We start from the raw sequence: 20,737 nt of genomic DNA, 5'->3' as shown, positions 1-20,737 counted from the left end.
CTGAGTAGGCTTTTATGGCACGGCAGAAGGGTAAGGGCAGCCAAGCAAAGAATGCTCCACAGAGCTCTAGGACTTCAGGCACTTCATAGGGTAATAAGAAACAAGGGGGTACTCAAGCCAAGAAGGGCAAATGCCATTATTGCAAGAAGCCAGGCTACTACTTTACTGAGTGTAGAAAGTGCATAGCCAAGGAGAAGAAAAAGGAGTTAGGAATGTCTGTTTTTGATGCTCCTTCCATTGCTACTGAGCCAATGTCCTTTATTGCAGACATGGACTATTGTTTTTACACATGCAATTACGACTCTTCTTGGGCTGACAAAGCATTTAGCTCTACTGAGGATGCTGGCACATGGTTTTTTGACAGTGGTGCTTCTAGGCACATCACATCTCGTAGAGGTTTGTTTGCTTCTACTGGTGCAACCCCAGTTGGCAAGTCAATACTGTGTGCCAGCAATGCATCATACCCTGTTAGAGGTATTGAAGAGATTGTGCTCACAGCCATTGATGGCTCTATTCTCCGTCTATAGGATGCTTTGTTTGTGCTAGGTATAAAGAAGAATTTGTTATCTATTTCTTCTTTGGCATGGTGTGGTTTGTAGGTCACCTTTGATGATGATAGATGCATGGTGCGAGATAAGGAACACATGACTTTGGTCTTGACTGGCACTCTATGTCATGGGTTATATGAGTTGCATGCTCTTTCAGTTGATCGATTGGCATATTTACCGTCCACTCTTACTTCTGCTATGTTACAAGAGGAGTTATGACATGCTCGCATGGGGCACGTAAACTATGGTAGCTTGATGCTTTTACAGCGTACCCAGATGCTAGATGGATTACCTCTCTTGGAGAGACCTCTTGAGCACTTATGCGAGGGATGTATTTTGGGAAAAATGCATCGGTTTTCGTCTCCCTGTGATGTTGCTTTTAGAGCCATAGTTAGGTTACAGTTAGTGTACTCAGATGTATGTGGCCCTATGCAAACAAAGTCATTAGGTGGATGTTACTATTTTGTGACTTTTATTGATGACTTTACTCGCTTCTGCTGGGTCTATTCTTTAGTTAAAAAGTCAGAAGAGTATGATGCATTTTTGCCTTTTGTGGCACTTGTTGAGAACCAATCTGGTTGTAGGGTCAAGACTCTCCGTTTGGACCGAGGGGGGGAATATATGTCCTCTATGCTGAATTCTTTTTTGAAACAGAAGGGCATTGTTCATCAGTTCACTATTGCTTATACTCCACAGTAGAATGGGGTTGCAGAGAGGAAAAATCGGTCACTCATGGAGATGGCCAGATGTATGTTGAAAGCAAAGAGCTTGCCACACAGTTTTTGGATGGAAGCCATTATGTGTGCTTGCCATGTTTTGAACAGATGCCCCACCAAAGCATTAAAGAATATCACGCCTTTTGAGGCTTAGAACAGCAGAAAACCTTCTATTGGGCACTTTCGTACTTTTGGGTGTCTTGCATATGCTCACATTCCAAGGTACTTAGAAAAAAGTTGGATAACAAGGCTGTCAAATGCATTTTTGTGGGGTACATCAGTGAGAGCTAAGGATACGGACTATATGATCGCGTCTCTAAAAAGGTATTTGTCAGTAGGATGTACTTTTCGATGAAAAATCAGAATTATCCCTTGCTGGTTTTGATACATATCAGGCTGCTAGTGATGTATTTGAAGGGATGCTGCCCATTTCATTTGGTGATTCAGCTGGAGTTTTAGTAAATGAATTAATGTTCAGTCAGCTGCTGCTTGGAAAATGCAGAAAATTAGCCAATGGTTGATCTGAATATTCAGCAAAGTGCTGAATTTGAAATTCAGCAAGAGCTTGTGCACATTCAGGAGGAAAGACAAATGCCTAGATGGTATTTATAGACTATGAAAGATAGTCATTTGGATGCTTCCATGGTTGGTCGTACTAGAAGGCAAGCTCGTATGCATGATACTGCATATACCATGGAGTTTGTTATGGCAGCAAATACAGTTGATGATGAGGAGCTTGAATGTTTTGAGGATGCACAACATAGTATGCATTGGATGGCAGCAATGCAAGCTGAGTTTGATTCCATCATTAAGAATCAAACATGGGATTTAGTGTCTTTGCTTATTGAGAAGAAAGCCATTGGAACAAAATGGATCTACAAGCTGAAAAGGAATGCAGATGGATCCATTGACAAATATAAAGCTAGGCTTGTAGCTAAGGGCTATGCACAGAAGAAAGGCATTGACTATGAGGAGACATTTTCTCCTACTTCCCGCATGACTACCATTAGGTGTATGGTTGCTTTGGCTGCCCATTATGGATGGACTATGCATTAGTTAGATATAAAGACTGCATTTTTACATGGGAAACTTCATGAAGAAGTATATGTATAACAGTCCATTGGTTTTGGAATTGAGGGATTTGAACGCTTGGTTTGCCAGCTGAAAAAGACTTTATATGGCTTGAAACAAGCTCCTAGAGCTTGATACGCAAAGATTGATGCCTTTTTACTCAGCTAAGGGTTCATAAACAACTCATCAGAGTCTACTCTTTACATATGTAAAGAGGGGGGATCCATGCTGATCATTTGTCTATATGTTGATGACCTTTTGCTTAGAGGGACACATGCTAATCAGATTTCAACATTTAAACAAAATTTGTTGCAAACTTTTGAGATGTCAGACTTGGGGTCTTTGCATTATTACTTGGGCATTCAGTTCATACATGATACTAGAGGTATCGGTTTATCATAGTTAAGATACATTGATAAACTCCTTGAGAGGTTTGGCTTACAGGATTGCAAGCCAATCTATACACCAATGGAAATTGGACTGAAGCTGTCATTGCATGATGACAGTGACTTGTTTGATATACACACACATGCTCTAGCGGTTGGATGCCTTATCTACCTATGTAATACTAGGCCGAACATATAGTTTACAGTTTTAGCCCTGAGCAGATATATACATCAACCACACATGTCACATTGGCAAGCTGTCAAGCATGTTTTCTGTGATTTGCAGGGTACTAGATCTCTTGGAATGCTTTACGCCAAGGGGGGACCATTGCACTTACATGCTTACAGTGATTCTAATTGGACTGGTGATTATGATTCACGTCACTCCACTAGTGGTAATTGTTTCTTTCTTGGCTCATCTTGCATATCTTGGCTTAGCAACAAACAGTCCACTGTTGTCACATTGTCATGTGAAGTTGAATACAAGGCAGCTTTCACTACCACAGTTGAATGTGTATGGCTTAGACTCTTCTAGCTGATCTGGATGTATCTGTCCGGAGCTTACTCCTTTGTTCAGTGATAAATAGAGTGCAATTGCAGTGGCATGGACCCCAATGTTTCATGCATGCACGAAACACATTGAGATCTATCATCACTTTGTTAGTGAGAGGCTACATGTCGGAGATATCAACCTTGTCTATTGTCCTACCACTAGTAATGTGGCAAACATCTTCACCAAAGCTCTTCCTTGTGACAAATTCGAAGCATTTTGCAATGCTTTAAATTTGATCTCCTTTGGTTGAGGATGACCCTTGTATTTTGTTCACTCTTTACTCCAAGGGGGGTTTGTTGGGTTTCACTCACAACTGCACTTAAACAGGAGTGTCGGTGATCTCAGTAGGACGCTGGGGCACTTTTTACTCTCCATACAAGAGGTTTTTTTTCCCAGATTTATTCTCTTTATTTTATGTACCTATGTTATATATTTATGGACACTTATTGTGTTGCACACACTTCGGGTGTGAACACCCTCTTACAACCCTAAGGTTTAAGTGTTGTACCTTGTACTTTCATTGTACTTTCATTTTACACTTTCGGTCTGTTGCATTGGGTGTCGTGCTTCCACTCTACACATTGTCTATTCCATTGTCAGCTGAGCTTCGATCCTGTCCACCTTCTCACATTGTGATTGTGACATGATGATACCATGTTGATTTTGGGTGAATTGAATCTCCAAATAATAGTGTAAATCGCCCATGTCTGACATGGTAGATGCATGTTTTATATCAATCTTAAAATATGCAAATTTTCCTTCTGTAGATCCAGTGAGAAGCATGTCATTCACATAAAGAATGATAATTAGCAAGTTTTTCCCTTCATTCTTAATGTATAGAGTGGGAGCAGTTGGACTAGTTTTGATCCCTTTGCTGGCTAAATATGCATTAATTTTTGAGTACCATGTATGAGGAGCTTGTTTAAGACCATGAAGAGCTTTACGCAACTTGCATACCATGTGCTCTTTCCCTTTAATCACAAACCTTGGAGGTTGTGACATAAAGATCCTCATGCAAATCCCCATCCAATAATGCTACTTTCCAACCAATTTGCAGCCATTGCAATACACATCTCACCGTACTCATATGGAATATCAAAGCAAAAGTTTCCTTATAATCTATGCCTTTCTTTTGTGCATAGCCTTCTGCTACCAACTGTGCCTTATACCTGTCAATTGTAACATCAACTTTACGTGTGAGTTTAAAACCTACTTAGTGCCAATGGCCTTCTTACCAAGTGATAGATCCCATGTAGAGTTAGTGTCAATGGAGTCTAACTCCTCCTGCACGGTGCATCTACTGTACATCTTGCTGAGCTTCATCCAAGGAAGTAGGCTCATCATCATCCAATAGTGAGCTCATAAATACATGCTCATCACAATCATCTACTTTTGATATATCAGCCAAATGTGCCCCCCTTGCATCATGTGCTTCTAGTGCGCTGAGGTAAAAGAGTATCCATTTTACTCTCTTGGAGGGTTTGTAACAGCCATCTTAGGACTGTTTTGGCTGCATTTACAGGAGCCCTTTCATGTTGAATTGTTGCCTCCATTGCATGCGGCAAACCGTCATCAATGCCCTGCTGTTCAGGAGCATATGGAGTAGCAACAACTTGTTGTAATAAGATAAGTCTGTCTTGCCGTTTACAGCAGGCACATACTCCAAAGAAAGTGATAAAAGGCCCTTCAAAAACATCACAAATGTCATGTGTGGTTGGCATTTGAAACTGGTCATGTGAAAATGCTGCATTTTCAAAAAATATGACATCCCTATTGATAAACACCTTCTTCATGCGTGGGTCATACATGCAATAGCCTTCGCTTTTTGAATTGTAGCCAATAAAAATGCATTTTACAGCCTTATCATCAAGCTTCCCACAAAGCTCTTTCGGAACATGTGTGTAGGCAATGCAACCAAACACCATAGTCAACTTTGGGTTTCTTGCCATACCAAGCTTTAAATAGTGTGATTGTCTTGAAAGCCTTTGTAGGTGCATGATTCAATACATGATTGGCACACTGAAGCCCTTCTAACCAAAATTTATCGGTCAGCCCCTTGCTTTTCAACATACAATGAGTCATTTCCATGAGAGTGTGATTCTTCCTTTTAGCAACTCCATTTTGTTGAGGAGTCATTCTAATAGTGGCTTTATGCATAATAACATGATCCAACAAATATGTCTCAAATGCATGAGACATGTACTCTCCCCCTCTATTTGTGCGAAGTGTCTGCACTTTTTAACCAGTTTCAGCCTCAAGCTTTACCACAAGATGTTTAAAATGCATGGATACATCAGATTTAGCCTTCAGCCCATACACCTATGTATATCTCGAGTAGTCATCAATAAATGGAACAAAGTAAAGATGACTCCCAAGTACACGTGTCCTCATGGGACCACAAATATCATAGTGAATGAGCTGCATTTTTGGGACAGTACGTACTGCACTATCGTTTTTGAAGGCAAACGTGTACATCTTGCCCAAAATACATCTGTCACATGCATGAGGAGGTGGAGTTTCCACTGGAGGCAATGCATCTACCATGTGACACCTCACTCCCAAAGCTCATATGTTCATAATGGGTATGCCAAAGCTCCACATTTTGAGTGGGCGTAAGACTAGTGATGTGACTGCTAGAGCATTATGAGATTGTTTGTTATAAGTGTCTAACAAGAATAAACCCTTGTATAGGGTGCTGGACAGCCTGAGTGCATAGTCCATCTCTCTATCTCTGACAATACATTTGTCATCCTCAAAGGTGACATGAAAACCATTCTTATTAAAAGCAGAGATAGACAACAAGTTCTTTGTAATGTTAGGCACAAACAATACATCTAGAAGCATGAAGTTTGAACCATGTGCAGTAGTAATAGTAGTGATTGTCCCAATGCCACAAACATCATAACTACTGCTGTTCGCACATGTTGACACACTTCATACTAGGGGCTGAATGCAAGGAGGTAAGCTAGCACTTTCTGGAAGTGATGTGCTCTGATGCACCACTGTCAAAATACCATGTTTGCTACATTTCAGCAGCATTAAATGTTGAATCAGCCATATAAGAATCAGTTAAGAAGAATCATAACTGCATGTAAGAAATGCATAATCCTCCTTCACAAAGTTGGTTGAAGCATTACCATAAGCTGATTTGTTTGCTGATGCCTCTTGGACAGCCAAACAGAAGTCTTTCTTCTTCTCTTTGGCCAATCTCTTTCTGCATTCATCAATATAGTGACTGGGCTCTTGCAATAATGGCATTTTCCCTTCTTTTTGGAATTAAATCAAGTCTTGGACAGGCTTGTTCGATGGCTGTCCATTATCACCCTTTTGCTGATTTTTTGCATTTTACCCGGCTTTTCCTTTGCCTTTGAACTTGGAAAGCATAGCCACATCACCTGAACATAGTGCAACATTTTTTCGAATCTGTTCCTCTTGCAACAAGAGGCTTCCCAACTCCACAAATGTAAGGGGTTGTTGTCTTTCCCTCAAAGACAACATCAAAGAGTTGTGAAAACCCATATATGATTCTAGAAGAGAGTTCAATGTGATGTTCACCAATTCAACATCTTGAATAATCTCATCAACTTTGAGTAGTTGCTCATGCAAATGCTCACGCAAATCCTATATGTGTGTAAGGTGATCCGTCATGCTATCACTCTCGTCCATGTTCACATTGGCCGACTCTTTGCAAAGATAGGAGATCTTGGCCTCATTGCAAGCTGCAAACATACACTCATGTATGTTTCATGCTGATTTTGAGGTCTTGTAAGACCGAATGTATAGAATAATGCTTTTTACTGACAATGCTATCAAAGAAAGTGCTTGAGCATCCTTCAAATCCCATTTTCTTTGATTCTCTGTAGGAGGGGGAGAAGGGGTAGTCGCAGCAGCACCACCATCAACTTGTCCTCAAGCATGATGTTGAGGTGTCTGAGGTGCAAGACCTCCAGGTCACTGCAAGTCACCTATAACATAGTCCCGTAAGTCCTTCGCAACAAGAAGGTTGTGCACCATAAAACTCCACAATGGGTAGTTGGAGCCATCAAGCTTGTCCTCCTAAGTGAGGACACCAAGAATTCTGCTCCGATCATTAGTTCCCTAACGTGCCATGTTGTCATTAATGAACAAAAATCTGCAGCCAAATACTTCGATGCTGAAGTATAATGTGTGTACTCCTCAAAGTACCAAAAATCCCTTGGGATTATAAAACAAGTGCCAAACTGTCAACAAATGCCAAAGTGTGCACATTGTCACTTGAAATAGCACTCAGCCACAATAATAACAGCAATGCATTGCTGTATACTGTTGTAATACATCTGCCTCGTAATGGGTGCCCACAAAAGTACAAATTCCAGCAATTTAATGCCGATTCTCACCAACATTTCTGAATTTCCTCCAGATTTACTATTCAATTTGACTGTAGCAGCAATTAATGCTGCTGTATCACTATTTTCCCCCTTTGGAATGCATGTTGGGAAAATGCCCCAAATTTCTTTGCAAAATTTCAAAGAAATTGAAGAAATTTATACCTTACAGTTTGAATTTCTACAAAAATGTCGCCTCATGATTGGTACCAATAGTAACCAGCAGTTGGAATGTGCCTTGTGATGTATGCCAAAGCCAAAAAACTGAAAAGCCCCAAATTTCTTGCGCCAATGTCGAAGAAATTGTGCAATGTTAGCAATTTCGGTGGAGATTCACGCACGGGAACTCGAATCGGGCAAAAGCCCCAACTTTCCTTGATTAAATTTGGAGAAATTTTAGAAATTGGAAAAGTTGGTTGAAAATCCCCAAATTTCTTGGCATAGTTTGAGAAATTAAAAATTTCTTTGAAATTAGGTATGAGATGAGTGAGACGAATGAGAAATTGCAGAAATTTTCGAAAACCCCCAAATTTGGAAAATTGGGGTTTTTGCATTTTTTCTTAGGCTGAGAAAATGGCGAGCAAGGTTGAGAAAATGGTGGGCAGGGCTGAGAATATTACGATAGGGTTGAGAGGGGCTATGTGTGCAAAGTTATGTGCAAGATTGCATATAGGATTGTATGCAGCCTGAAAATAGCAGTAGCACCTCCTCCAAAACAGCAACTTCTCTTCCTCGGGCTAAATGTTGGCCAAGGACCTTGGCAGAGTGGCACCGCTTGATGGTGGCTGTTTGAAAACAGCAATAGCACCTTCTCCAAAACAGCATTTTCTCTTTTTCGGGCTGAACGTTGGCTGGCTGTAGCAAGACCTTGGCGGAGTGGCACCGTTTGATGGCGGCTGTTCAAAATCTGTGCATAGAAGCTGCTTTGATACCAAATGTTGGAAATGGAGGAAGAGAGAGAGAGTGAATACAAGACAATGAGCAAGAGTGGGGAGCAGTTCCACACTCAAAAGATGCAAGTGCTAGAATGCTAGAGTGAAAGTATAATAGGTCTAAGTAAGTTAGACCTATCCCTAACTATACTAGAGTGAAAGTATAATAGGTTTAAGTAAGTTAGACCTATCCCTAACTCAACTAGAGTTCATTTAACTCTAGAACTAACTCCAAAAGTGGTGACAACTTATTAATGTAGTTGTGTTCACACTACAAACCAACCAACTAAAACATTGGGCACTGCCCATAGAATTGGCAAATTCTAACATGGGCTTCCTCCTCAATCTTTTTATTCATCACCTATAGGTTGGGAGAAAGGGACCCGGTGCCATTGCCTACACAGCTAGTGACTCAGTATTGTACGTGACTTTCTCGTGTTTGGTGTATGGATTCCATTTCCCGAGCATTCTTTTGAGTTCTCTTCTTTGTAGTACTATTTTGTGTTTCTTCCCTTCTATCCTTGTGTTCGACAGTCTATTACAACATCTGTTTATGCTTCCATCTTTGTTTGTTGCAGCTGGGCGACCAGTTTCAAAGACCTTTCAGCCATCAAAAATTGGTGTTTTGCTGCTGCGTTCATCTCACAAGCTGCTTGACTGCATTTAATGCCATTGCTACCCATGTTTTTTAATTTTCTGCATTATATTACTGCTGGTGACTGCATTTAATGCCTCTTTTGTTTGTGTTTTGACTTGCAACCTTTGCGTTTTCAGCCTCTTGGGCTCTTGAAGGCTATGCGACAACATTTTCAGCTCTTGTGTTGGCTGATTCTTCTTGGTTTTTGCAGATTTTGTGATCAAACACTATGTTCGAACTTTGTTTGGTGCAGTTTGTGCTATGCTTTGGCAGTACTCTATCTTTCCTCCTCTTCTTTCATTTATTTTCTCTTCCTATCCTCTCTAGATGGCTCTTCCCCTATTGTTCTATTGATGACAAATTACATGGTGCTGATTACCTAACATGGAGTATTGTTATGAAAACATGGCTTGTGCAAAAGTGGTTATGCTACGTTGTGTCTGGAGCTTGTGAGTGGCCTGAGCATCCTCTTCCTCTTTCAGCTGATTTTGAGGACAACTATGAAGAAGTTGTGTTCACATGGGATATTGATGATACTCCTGCATATTCTACTCTTCTTTAGTGCATCTCTAAAGAAGTCCTTTTGGCAGTTACCTCTTGTAGGACGTCTCTAGTGATTCGGGCGAAGCTTCAGATGTTGTACGAGGCTCCTTTGCCTATGTGTGTGGTCATTCTTTATGGACAGCTCCACCAGATGAAGTTCGACCAGAAATATACTATTGAGTCTTTCTTACTTTTTGTCACATAGGTACAAGACTAGCTTCAAAGCATACAATCCGCATTTCCAGAGGCTCATCTTGTGGGGACCATGCTCTACAAGCTCCCTCCAGAGTTTAATGGAGTCACCAATGCTTTGAGGGCTTAGACATCATTGACATCCGTTAGTTTTCTATAGATGTCCTCGATGTTGCTTGAGCATGGGACATCTTTGAGGTTATAGGGGAGGCTTCCACGAGAGTCTGGTGGTTCGACTGAGGCCTTTAGAACTCCAAAGAGGGGTGGCAGGAAGAAGAAATTGAAGGCATAGTGTTATAATTGTGGTAAGAAGGGCCATTTGCATAAGGATTGCAAAGAGTTAGTGGCTTCAAGGAAAAAGGAGGAGAATAAGAAGAAGCAGGATTCGAACTCTTCTGTTGAGTGATCCTCTTCCTTGGATTCCGACTCGGATCTTGTGGCGAAGGCCAAGGCCAAGGCCAAGGCATGGATAGGGATATCTTCTTTAGATTTCGGAAAGGGCTTAGCAACTCCTCTTTTTGCTTTCTAGTGTAGGTGATACGGTCATCCCTCATGACTCTCTAGTGCTAGAGAGGGAGTGTGAGAGGATGGTGAGGTGGGGTTGGTGAGCCTCATCTATAGAGGTATATAGGTGCACAAGTTCTAGAGAGGACTTCTCAAATGTGTTGAGAAATATACAATCACACCCATATGTGCCTCTTTAGAACAACTATGCAAGAAACATGCAGCTCAATCTAGGAAGAGTTGCCTTTATTCCATAGGCATAGTGGATGAAAGTGGTACCATCTTGTAACTATAAAAGAGTGTACTTGATAATCATTTGAATGGAATGCTATTGTACTTTGTACTTTTAGTCTTGTCCATGTCTACTCAAGATTGTGTTTATGAGTCCCAGCTAATCTATCTTGGAGCCTAATTCAATTGAGTAATAGTTAGTGTGTCTAGTCTATATCAACATGCTTCTTGTCTTTGACTTCCAACCTCCATAGCTAACCTCGCTCAAGATCTGTGTTTCTCAACATAATGCATCAACTAAAGTCTAGGAGGTTTGAAATCTTGGAGTTGGGATTGACTTTCACGTTCATGATGGACTGTTACTTGACAAAGAGTAGGAATGGTTCCTAGTTCGAGCTCACATGTGGGGACACTTTGGCGGTCTTGGCCAAAGGCAGGGAATCCATGGTCATGCATGTTTAGAGGCATTTTTGACAAGATGGTCTTGTATGCTATTGCAAGACATTGATGACAAAAAGAGAGATCTACTATGATTTTTCTCTAGTTTTAGGTTTTGGTACGATCGACATTGATACGTAGGTTCTCTCTAAGGGACCTTGGTGGTAGTTGGATCACCCACTGCTTGGGTATCCATGGCTCTATTGTGATGGTCTTTGTTGTATCGACTATGATGAGTTATTATTATTGTATCATTGTATTGTATTGGATCACCCATGACCTAAGAGAGGGTGTTAGTAGTCTAGTCAGCTCGTGTGTGTCTGGGCTTGGTTGTGGGGCATTACTAGGTATTTTAGGAAGTTTTTTGTGGTTATGTTGATGCTTATTTTGGCATTTATTGCTGGCCGACCAACATTAAATGCTGGTTAACCTGCTGCCATCCATTCTAGGCTCTCCCTCAATCGGTCATTCATCAATTACAGGTTTTGTTGGAGAGAGGGAGCTGGTGCCATTGCCTACGCAGTTAGTGACTCACTGTTGTACGTGACATTCTTGTGTTTGGTATATGGGATTCCATTGTCCAAGCATTCTTCCGAGTTCTCTTCTTTGCAGTGTTCTTTTGCGTTTTTTCCCTTTTGTCCTTGAGTTCAACAGTTTATTACAGTATCTGTTTATGCTTCCTCTGTATCCACTTTTGACATGCTTATGATGTGCCTCCACACATTCCTTCTGCCACTTAGATGCAGGGATACTTATGGTGCACTTTCACACACTTCATGGGCCACTTTGACGCAAGGGTTTCCATCCTCCTATAGTGTGCCTATCCACCCTCCTAGGGCTACTGATATGATTTGTATTATTCTTTTGATTCATATGAACAAAAAACTTTCTTGTTATTCCTTATAATGAGTAGGATCTAGATCTAAGTCATCATGATGGCCATGAATGATTTAAGTATGTCGATGTTCATAGAGGATGCTCTAGAGACATGCATATGTCTTTAGGTATACTCGTTACAATATCTCCATTTCATATGAGCATGTTATTGGTGTCAATCCATTGTAATTCCCTCCCATTCCCCCCTTTTGGGTTGATAACTTGGATTCTCTTTCTTTTGCTTTTTATATCTTAGGTTTAGATTCTATACTTTTCATCATCCGTCTTAGGTTCAATTCTTTCCATGTTTGGGAATATAGGATTAGGATATTGTGTTTTTGTTCCTAGTATATTTTTCTTTTCAGTTCCACATGTTAGCAATGCATAGGTGAAGCGACTTTGTATCATGGTACTCCATTATCGGAAATGAACCTTACACACACTTACAAGTGAGCATATCTGTCTATCCTAGGATGGCTATGTTGGATAAACCCTCTCCCCTCGAATATGTATTTGTGTCCACTTAGGCACATGGATATTCATCCCCTGCTTATGGTGTGCATCCACACATTTCATTTGCCACTCCGACGCAAGAATATGCATCCTTTGCTCATGGTGTGCCTTCACACACTTTATGGGCCATTTTGACGCAAGGATTTTCATCCTTTGCCAATAGTGTGCCTTTCCACTCTTTTTGGGCTACTTATATTGTAGTCTGTTACCATACTTATGTCTAGTGGCCCACACACAAATATGGATTCTCTGTGCACACATCTCGAATGCACGGTGGGTATGTTGGGGTCAATCTCCAAGTGTACTCCAATCCTCCACTCTACCCACCCTACTGAAACTAGCCTTCCTCATTGGATAGGGTGACACTAACTTCATTTAAATCAACATTAATTACAACAAGTAATTAATTCACATAAATTGAAAATACAAAGGTTACCACTTAATCTTAGACATTGGACAGCATGTTGGCTCGAAAATTGGTGTCTCTTGCGGTATTTATTTTAACCTTTATCGCAAATGGATGGAATACAATTGAGATCCTTTGACCTTCTCTGCTAATCTAAGTACTCCACTTGTTGTCAAAATTGACCAGCAAGTCTTTGAACACATTTACCCCTTGGTTTGCTTGAGGATTGATCTTCACCTTGCTCCTTGAAAGACAAATTCAGCCCCAAATCTGATATTGATTGGCTGGCCTCATGAATCTCCCTGAAGTTTCTCAAATTCAGCTACTCGAATTGAAGTCCCGGGCCCTCAATTCTGAGCACGCATCTCGAGGTGGTCTTCAAGTCCTAATTTTTGTTGTATATTAGGGTTTATAGCAGAGGTTTTCCGATATCTCCACCTTCGATGACTCAAATGGCTGGATTTTTCTGAGATAAGTTGAGAGATGGATGGGGGATGAGAGAGAATGCTGTAGAAAGAAAGATAGATATATTAATGTCTACATAAGGCCAATGTGGCCTATGAGACAAAATCCAGAGTACATCCATGTCTAATGTTATCTCATCAGTAAGGTAAAGATAACATTACAAATAAGTGGGTGGCCTATGAAACAATACTGAAAATAACTATATGATGGGACTATACTAGGGTTGAACCATGTGTAGTGTTATTCCATCAATAGAAAAGAAAAGGAAAGGAAAGGAGAACCAGATCTGATAGAACCATGTACAAAAGTGTGGTGGGGACTATGGGCTGTAGGTGATCTCAAGATTTGCACATGATCTCAGCTATGATGCGGTCCCTAGCTGCTTCACTGATATGCCTGGTGGTGAGTCTACGGTGTCTCGTGATAATGGCTCTAATCCGACTGTGGTGTGGCCTCCTCGGATGTGGTCCTGGTAGACGGGGGGATTTGTAGAGAGAAATTTTAGAGTCTCATAATGAGAAATGCTGAAAAACTGCTGTTACCCTATTCAAATAGCCATGGAAGCTGTCACCTACAGCTTAGGATCACTAGAAAGACTGCTGCCCCCTCCTGTATGCTGTCATGTGCACTAGAAGGACCTTGAGGTGTTGTCACCTGCTCTTGTAAGGCTCCAATCTATTGTCACTTGTTGTAGGAATGGTTCTAGCCATTTCCAGTTGCTTGGTGGTCATTGAAAAACTCAATAACCCAATGAGTTGATCTTAGACATTGAATTTAGTTAATTTTAGTTCGATTACTACTTAACAATATCATACATTTGTCTTTTAGGATTTGGGCTTCTTCAAATGGAATAACAACTACATAGTAGCTGATGGCCTCCAACTAAAAGGCATAATGTGTGACGTGAAAAGTTCAAGACACATAATTTGTTTATAGAATTTACTAAACTTTTCTGCAGTAATTTGTCTATAGTAAACTTTTCTGCAGTACTTTCTGTAATGTCTTTTTACATAAAACTCTTGCATTAATGTCTGTAGGCTGTACCTGCTACGTGCTCATGGTAGTCTATTGAAACACAGTGCAACATTGATAGTTCCCATATGCCAAGCCTTTTTGGAATACTTCTCTAAAGTCTGTTGTGCAAAACTTTCTATTTGACATTCTAGGCTGTACCCGTTCATAAGATACCAAATGTGATAACAGCTGTTTTCCTCACCAAAATGCTGATGTGCTGTAATCTAAAGTCTGGTCCTCAATTTTCTTGTCAAGTAACCAGTTGCAATGGACTGTTTGTTGCAGAGCTATATAAGATGGTGTGCGACGCAAATGAAGCAGGCACCTTCTTAGATATAAAAATACCAGCTGTTTTACTGCCAAAGTCTGCAGGAGAAAGCTTGGAGCAGGCATTGAATTCAAGTAGTAAAGGTATCACATGTTCCTTAAGAATTTTGGTTTGTGCACTCAGTCTGTTTGATCATAGCTTGCTTTGGTGTAGACATATTTCAAGGAATGTAGGTTTGCTAGTAGATTAGTCTAAATCTTGCTTATCAAATGCCATGCTTTGTAGGACTGTCATTAGCAAGAGTCTCGTTAGTCCTCAACTGCCTAATTATCTTCTAACAGCACAACTTGACCTCTGTTGGAGCAAGTGGCACCTTCTTTTTTGGTCAAAGAAGAGCAGAATATACACCCCAGCCGCCCATCACACCTTCCCGAGATAGGTGCAGGTGCCACCATAGGAGTTTTTTTGTAGTGGGCTGTGGTCTTACTTGAGAGTTGCGGAGCGCGGAGAGTTCCCACAGCCCTTGGAGGTGGGAATCTTCGTGGTATGCAAGTCAAGGAGCGGCAAGGTCCATCTACTAGCACCACCAGATGGACCTAACTACTCTTCTTCCTTCTGACCTCTCACATAGGAGACTGGATGACGACACAGATAGAGGAGGAGGTGAAGAGGTAGGTGGCAGAGCACATCTCCTAGTGGATGAGAGAAGGTGGACTGGTACTTTTCTACCAGCAATGGCCAGGTTGTATGATGGACATTAACTGGTGGACTGGGGCCCAGGTCCCACATTTGAGCATTATCTTTCGAGCCCCTCGACAGTGGAGAGCTCCGATGGATGTGGTCGAGTGGCCCCTGGCATAGGTAGCCTGCTTCTACTAGTGTACAGAGTCTCGCCTCTCTCAGCCTGGTTGATAGATGCCCTGGTGGTACCACCAGGCGCATCCATCACCCCCAATGGTCCGCGCTCAAGGGCTACCATGGGGGAATGGAGTTCACCGTCCATGCCGGCAACAAAGCGTATCCGCATGCCTCATAGCTTCTCTTCTTTGTTAGCAGCTTCCACACCGAACAAATGCTTGTTCAGTTAGCTACATGTTTTTCTACTATGAGTTTACATTGTGCATCTTGAAATGTGAATAGCCTTCACTATAGTGGAGCACGTGGTTCCAGGAAGTTGATTGTTCGGTAGGAGCTGCAGCGTGCCCTTGCCGGACGGATCGATATCTTACTTCTACAGGAGCACAAGCTCACTTCCACCCAGGTCCAATGGGTAGGGAAGGTACTCCCGAGCAGTTCACACACTTATTGGGAGCACACCATCGGTGCCCATGGCAGGAGTGGAGACGTATGCATCTCTATTGGCCCAAGTCTCACCGCCTATGTACGAGACCACGGGACGATAGTGGTAGGGAGGATTCTATGGATCGGATTGGATATTGGAGACTCGTGCCTTGGAGTCCTCAATGTCTATGCCCCTATTGAGGTTAGGGCATGTAGCAGGTTCTGGGTGGAAATCGCAGCAAAGACTCCCAGAGGTGAACTCCTGGATTGTTGGAGGAGACTTCAACAAGCTGGAGGCCTTAGAGGACCAACAAGGCAGAGGCAGAAACTACCAGGGCATAGCTGGGGAGGAGCAAGAGGCATGGGAGGTCTTTCTACTGGCAGTAGGAGTACGGGATGCTTGGAGAGACCCATCTTTCCATAGGAGGGAGAGGTCGCTAGACTTCTCTTGGGGATACAGGCTGCTAGGTGGAGTCCTGCTGGAGCGGTTGGACAGGCTCTATGTGGGAGAGTGGGGATGCTCTCGCAGAGGCCAGGTAGAGTAGTTGGCGGGCACCACTTTGTCCAATCACTACTCGGTTCTCCTGACACTTGATCCCCCACCATCTGTCCTAGACACACGATCCTGTTGGATCCCTAACTCGATCTATATGAGGGAGGAGGTGAAGAGAGAGATTGAGTAGATTTGGACTAGGGAGTGGGACAAGAGGGATCGGATCACAGAGCAGGTTGGAGAGGTCCTAGTCGAGTCGAGCAGTATCTGCCACAGGAGGCAGCCCTACAGGTCAAGCAACGGAGCTAGGAGGAGGAGAGAGCACACCGGCGGGACCTAGAAGCCATGCAGAGATTACTATAGGAGGCACTAGGGGATCCCATCCTCCACGCACAAGAGGTGCGCGCGCAAGCAGCCATCGCCGGCCTAGAGGACATACGCTCGGAGTTCTCATTCTGTACCTTTGCAGTCTTCTGGGCGCGGAAGGAAGACTTGATGTGCAAGGAGTTTTTCCAGGTGCATCAGCCCCGCACCTCAGGAGAATAGTTACGTAGCCTTTGGGATCAGTATGGGAGGACTTGCTCTAGCCCAGACGAGGTGATGGAGATTGCCACCGACTACTACAGATGCATTTTCCAGCAGGAGATAGCCTCAGCTAGAGGACATCGATGTAGACAGCAAGTCTGGGATCACATCTCGTCCCTCGTCACGGAGAAAATGGGACGCTCCCTCCCAGCCTCCTTCATAGAGAAGGAACTAGAGGAGGCTTTCCATACACTGGACGGGCAGAAATGCCTAGGAGAGAATGCCCTCTCTAAGGCATTCTTCACCACCTACTGGGAGGTGGTGAAGGACCCCTTACTGCTAGCCTTCCAAGAGATTTTCACTTCAGGATAGATGCCAGGGAGTCTTTCGGCAGGTCTTATTAGTCTCCTCCCCAAAGGGAGAGACCGGTTGGAGCTATCCCAATGGAGACCGATCACCTTACTCTCAGTGGCCTATAAGGCATTGGCAAAGATGATTGGTAGGTGATTCTGCCCTGTGCTTCCAGGCATCATTCATGACACACAGACAGACTTTGTCTAGGATAGGAGACCTAGACAATGTCTTCACTTCTTTGAGGCAACAGAGTGGGCCTAGCACACTGGTTAGGGACTGATAGTACTACTCCTGGACTTCGAGAAAGCCTATGATAGGGTGGACTGGGACTTCTTAGAGGGCACCATGGTAAGGTTGGGATTCCCCCATGCATGGATCCGTGGGGTCGCTGCAATTTATAGATTGGTTACCAGTAGGGTTCTCATAGGTGGCAGGCGAGGGGAGGAGTTTCGGCTGGAGAGATCGGTTTGGTAGGGCTGCTCCTTGGCCCCATACCTATTCTTACTCTTTGCAAAGGCGATGTCTCGCTTCCTCAGGTCATGTATGAGCGGGTTACGCGGCCTCTGACTTCCGATGAGAGAGGAGATGGAGCTGTTAGACTCAGAGTATGCAGATGATACAACACTCTACATAGAGGGTGATGAGTTGATGTTGGAGAGAGTGAGATTGGCTCTCGAGGTGTTCTGTACTGCAGCGGGAGTGAAAATCAAGTGGCGAAAGTCAGTTGGTTTCCTTATAGACCCGGGCTTTAGCACGGAGTGGGGCGTTCACTTGGGATTTAGGTGGATGTGTAGAGGATAGACCGTTCGATACCTAGGGTTCCAGGTGGGACTCCACATCACTCCCGCCTAGTAGTTTCTTCCAATCCTTGAATCTATTCGGAGGACGCTGACCTGTTGGAGTACTGCTCGCCTTTCCCTAGTAGGGTGAGCCCTGGTGGTTAACCAAATCCTCCTAGCGATAGCTTGGTACATCGCCTTGTGTTGGTGCTTCTACTCGTCCTCTGTAGTTTAGCTTCGCTGCCTAGTGCGGAACTCCCTTTGGGCAGGGTCAGACAGTTCTAGGGATTCCCGGGCCAAGGTGGCATAGGCAACCATCATCCGGTATCGGTTAGAGGGAGGGCTTGGGATCATAGACCCAAAGCATCAGAGTATGGCCCTCTTGGGCAAGCTAATAGTCCGTGACCTCATACCAGGAGGGCAGACGTGGAAGGTCCTATTGTAGAACGGTCTCCAAGATTGTAGATCGAGGCTTGGCAGTGATTGGAGGCCGTCCTTGAGATGGATCTTCACGACAGCCCAAATTCCCCTTCCTACACAGCCTACTTCGTGTGTGACAGGGCCTCCGTAAGGTCCTCATTCAGAGCCCCCCAGGCTGCAAGAGGAGATATACCGCTAGCTGGTGATCTGGAACCCCCAGGTTAGAGATTGGGATGGGGTATAGATTGGTGAGCACCCCCACATCCAGTGGGCTGGTTGGGAGCCCAGTCTGTACCATTAACACATGGCGGGATGTATACAGGATGGTGGACGAGGAGGTGTTGCAGTGAGCATTAGGCTACTAGAGAGGAGTTGAGTTGAGGAGAAGGGAGATAGATGCAGCAATACCTCAGGAGTGGCTTGCCCCCCCGATACGAGAGCCGGTAGAGCCCGGGGAGGTATGGGCCGTTAGGTTTTCATGAGCAAGTATCCCCCTACAGGTGTCAGGTAGAGTGGGCGGTGCGCCACATGGGACGTTCTTCACCGTATAGGAGGGGGGGCCCTCTGGCCCTTGACAGAGGGCAGCAGGATGAGGGGATAGCTGTCCTTTCATGGAGGAGGATTCTGGTGGTTGGCCTTCAGGGGAAGACATGGGGGCTGGATCCCTATGTCTTCTAGGAGAAGCTCAGGTAGTGGCATCTCTAGATTTGGGAGGCCAGGCCACTTGATGAGCTGGAGTGGGATCTAGGAGAGTGGCTATGGCCAGCCACTGCGGTCGCCAAGAGGCCACCAAGGTTCCTGGAGTACACAGCCAGGATTGGCAGGCACGTACTAATGCACGAGGACATGGATTGGGCGCCGTCGCGTAGTAGGTACTGGGTGGAGTACAACATCATGGAGGCTTTCCAACGGACCTTCTGGCACCGCCTATGGGATAGCTGGAGGCCGAGGAGGGTATCATATTTCTTATGGTTGGTGGCACATGGAGGCCTGGCGGTGGGAAGTTGGTTAGCCCAGATGCAGGAGGGTGGTTGTAAACGCTGCATACAGCAGCCTCTGGAAACTCCAAAGCACTGCCTTTGGTTGTGTGAGGCGGCATAGCTCGTGTGGAGAGAAGCATGCCGCGTCCTCTACCGTATAGCGCCCAGCCTTGGATGTATCTCATGGGGAGCTTTTTGTTGGCAGGCAGTCAGCCAGGGCCGTCACCTTCTGATGAGGTTGGGATGCAAGATACGATATTGATTATTGAGGTAGGGTTGTGCACAGTGGTCGGTTTGGAGGCTCTACCCAATTGCCAGGTACTAACAACAGACCTCTCTAAGGTATGGGAGATCATAGGGAGTCTTACTAGATGGCATATGTGGAAGGCGTGGTGTTAGGAGGTTTTTGGCGGAGAGAGACTTTCAATATAGGCGACTTGAGCAGAGATTTGGACCTCCATCATCCACTCCCTCCGCGGCTGATGGGACCAGGTGCAGGGCGAGTCTCGAGCTCATCAAGAGCTCCGTTTTCATTTCATGCGCACCTGGGGCGGCCAGGACTTGTTTTTCGCAATGCAGACAGGCAGCCCCAGATGGCGATACACCCCCCCCTCCATGGCTTCTTGCTCCCATCCCCCCTAGACTGCCCTGAGAGGCTTGTACACTTGATATATCTGTGACTCTGCATCAGCTCCAGCTAGTCCGTTGAGCATGAGCACTTCCTTGTATTTAGGTCTTTTCTGAAGTAATATAATTAGCCACACTTTATTTGCAAAAAAAAAAAAAGAATATACACCCCAAGGAAAAAAACCTTCCCTGAGGTGAGAATGCCAAGTATACAATAACCCCTGTCTAGGACTACAAGGCACATAAAAAAGGAAGTCCGATTCAAGGCTGAGTAAACAGCCAGTCCAGTAGGCTGTAATGCCAGACCATATGTGAATCAAACTGGAAGAAAGTGCAATAATCTGAATTACAAATAAAAACATCTCTCCTCGTGCGCTGAGAGTTGGTCTCTCCCATCTTGTATGGAGTAAATGGATGATCTCTGTCCAAATCCTAGAGTCAAAACTCAAAAGCCGAAAAAATAAAGAATATCAATATGAGAAGACCGAATATATACAAAGGAGTGTAGCAGTCTCTCTCTCACAGAACCTCACATTGTGTTGCCTCTCAAATACTTCTCAAACCACACAACTACATGCTTTATATACAGGAAAACCAAAATCAAATCAGTCCTGATTGGAG

At 43.8% G+C, this 20,737-nt stretch overlaps 1 protein-coding gene across 1 annotated transcript in view; it reads left to right on the top strand.

Moving 5' to 3' along the window:
• LOC148008224 (signal peptide peptidase-like 4) overlaps positions 1-20,737 on the top strand; it is a 74,541-nt gene that overhangs the window by 27,489 nt on the left and 26,315 nt on the right. The window contains exon 4 of the mRNA XM_087674392.1: positions 14,675-14,800. Coding sequence (XP_087530518.1) covers positions 14,675-14,800 — 126 coding nt within the window. The remainder of the gene's footprint in view (positions 1-14,674; positions 14,801-20,737) is intronic.

Source organism: Lygodium microphyllum, unplaced genomic scaffold (assembly GCF_053477565.2).
Source record: "Lygodium microphyllum isolate KBCC unplaced genomic scaffold, Lygodium_microphyllum_v1.1.10 scaffold_257, whole genome shotgun sequence".
NCBI classification, from domain to species: Eukaryota; Viridiplantae; Streptophyta; class Polypodiopsida; order Schizaeales; family Lygodiaceae; genus Lygodium; species Lygodium microphyllum.
This window is presented reverse-complemented; position numbering and strand designations above follow the sequence as displayed.